The following is a 1,259-nucleotide window of genomic DNA, read 5'->3' as shown; positions in this document are numbered from 1 at the left end:
CCTTGTCCTCCTCTGCGCCGTCGGCCCGGTCCCTCCGTCCCGGGATGCCCCCCAACCTCACCGGCTATTACCGCTTCGTCTCCCAGGAGAACATGGACAATTACCTGCGTGCTTTAGGTAACTCCACCGGCCTCATCCCGCTCCTTCCTCCTCCTTTGCTCCTTTCTGTCTCCAAAAATGTCAAGTCGGGAAGGGGAGGAAGGGACGTGGGGACCCTCTGGTCCTTCTGTCTGCTACCATCACTTTTGCTCTGTGGTGGGAGCAGGGGAGGAGGTATCATGGCTGGGGCTCCCTGGCCAAGAGTGGAGGAGCTCTGTGAGGATGCGGTGGTAGGTTTTTGGTTAGACTGGATGATCTTAAAGTTCTTTTCCAACAAAAACGACTCTATGATGCTGGTAGAGGAGGGGCCCATGTCATCCATAGATTTCCCCTCCCTCTCATCCTCCAGATATCAATGTGGTCCTGCGAAAACTGGTTTGTCTCCTGAAGCCCGATAAAGAGATCATCCACACGGGAAATCACATGGTCATCCGCACGATCACCTCCCTGCGGGACTATGTTATGGATTTTGACCTGGGAGTCCAGTTTGAGGAAGATCTGGGACCCGTGGATGGACGCAAGTGCCAGGTGAGAAGCCCCAGTTTAACAGCAGACTGGGGTGCACTAGAAGTTCAGGGACTTGCTCAGCTTTTGATTCACCAGCGAGATGAGCGCCCAGCCCAGAGCTGGCGTGCCCCTGCAGGTCCAGGAATAAGTGGTGGTTCTATGAGTAAATCACTTACAGCAAAGGGGATGAGCACTGAACAGACAGGAACCAAATACTTTGGGACCCAGAGAGTCCTGTCCTCTGGAACAAAGCCCTGAAAAGACAGAATGTCAGCTCACTTGGCAGTGCTCTGTTGCACTTGGAAGCCAGAGGGTCATTCACCTCCCATGACGAGCACCAGTCCCAAGCAGCCACCAAAGATACACCAGATCAGGGGCTGCATTTTAAAATGTGTCTTGCCAGGACCCGTTTGACTTGGGACCATGTCTTCCCCTCTCCTTCTATTTCTTTTCAGACAACTGTTTCCTGGGAGGGGGATCAGCTGGTGTGTGAGCAGCTGGGAGAGAAGAGGAACCGAGGCTGGAGGCACTGGCTGGAGGGGGACCAGCTGCACCTGGTGAGGAGGGGTCCAGCACAGCTTCCTAAATCCTAGTGGCAGTGGGTGGAGGGGACACAGAGCACGGGTGCTGCGGGCTCTGAGCCAGCCGTGCAG

The 1,259-nt window shown here is 55.2% G+C and overlaps 1 protein-coding gene across 1 annotated transcript; it reads left to right on the top strand.

Annotated features, from left to right (window-relative positions):
- Nucleotides 1-13: 13 nt before the first annotated feature.
- Nucleotides 14-1,163, top strand: LOC104518782 (iota-crystallin; the record flags this gene model as incomplete). The annotated part of the gene is made up of 3 exons (XM_010176604.2): nt 14-117; nt 449-627; nt 1,062-1,163. Coding segments are annotated over exons 1-3 (354 nt in total), but the record flags the coding sequence as incomplete, so codon positions are not given.
- Nucleotides 1,164-1,259: the final 96 nt, after the last annotated feature.

The sequence above is a fragment of the Antrostomus carolinensis genome, unplaced genomic scaffold (genome assembly GCF_000700745.2).
Source record: "Antrostomus carolinensis isolate BGI_N321 unplaced genomic scaffold, ASM70074v2 C13225866, whole genome shotgun sequence".
Classification (NCBI taxonomy): domain Eukaryota; kingdom Metazoa; phylum Chordata; class Aves; order Caprimulgiformes; family Caprimulgidae; genus Antrostomus; species Antrostomus carolinensis.
Note: the sequence above shows the minus strand (reverse complement) of the source record. Positions and strands in the feature narration are given on the sequence as shown.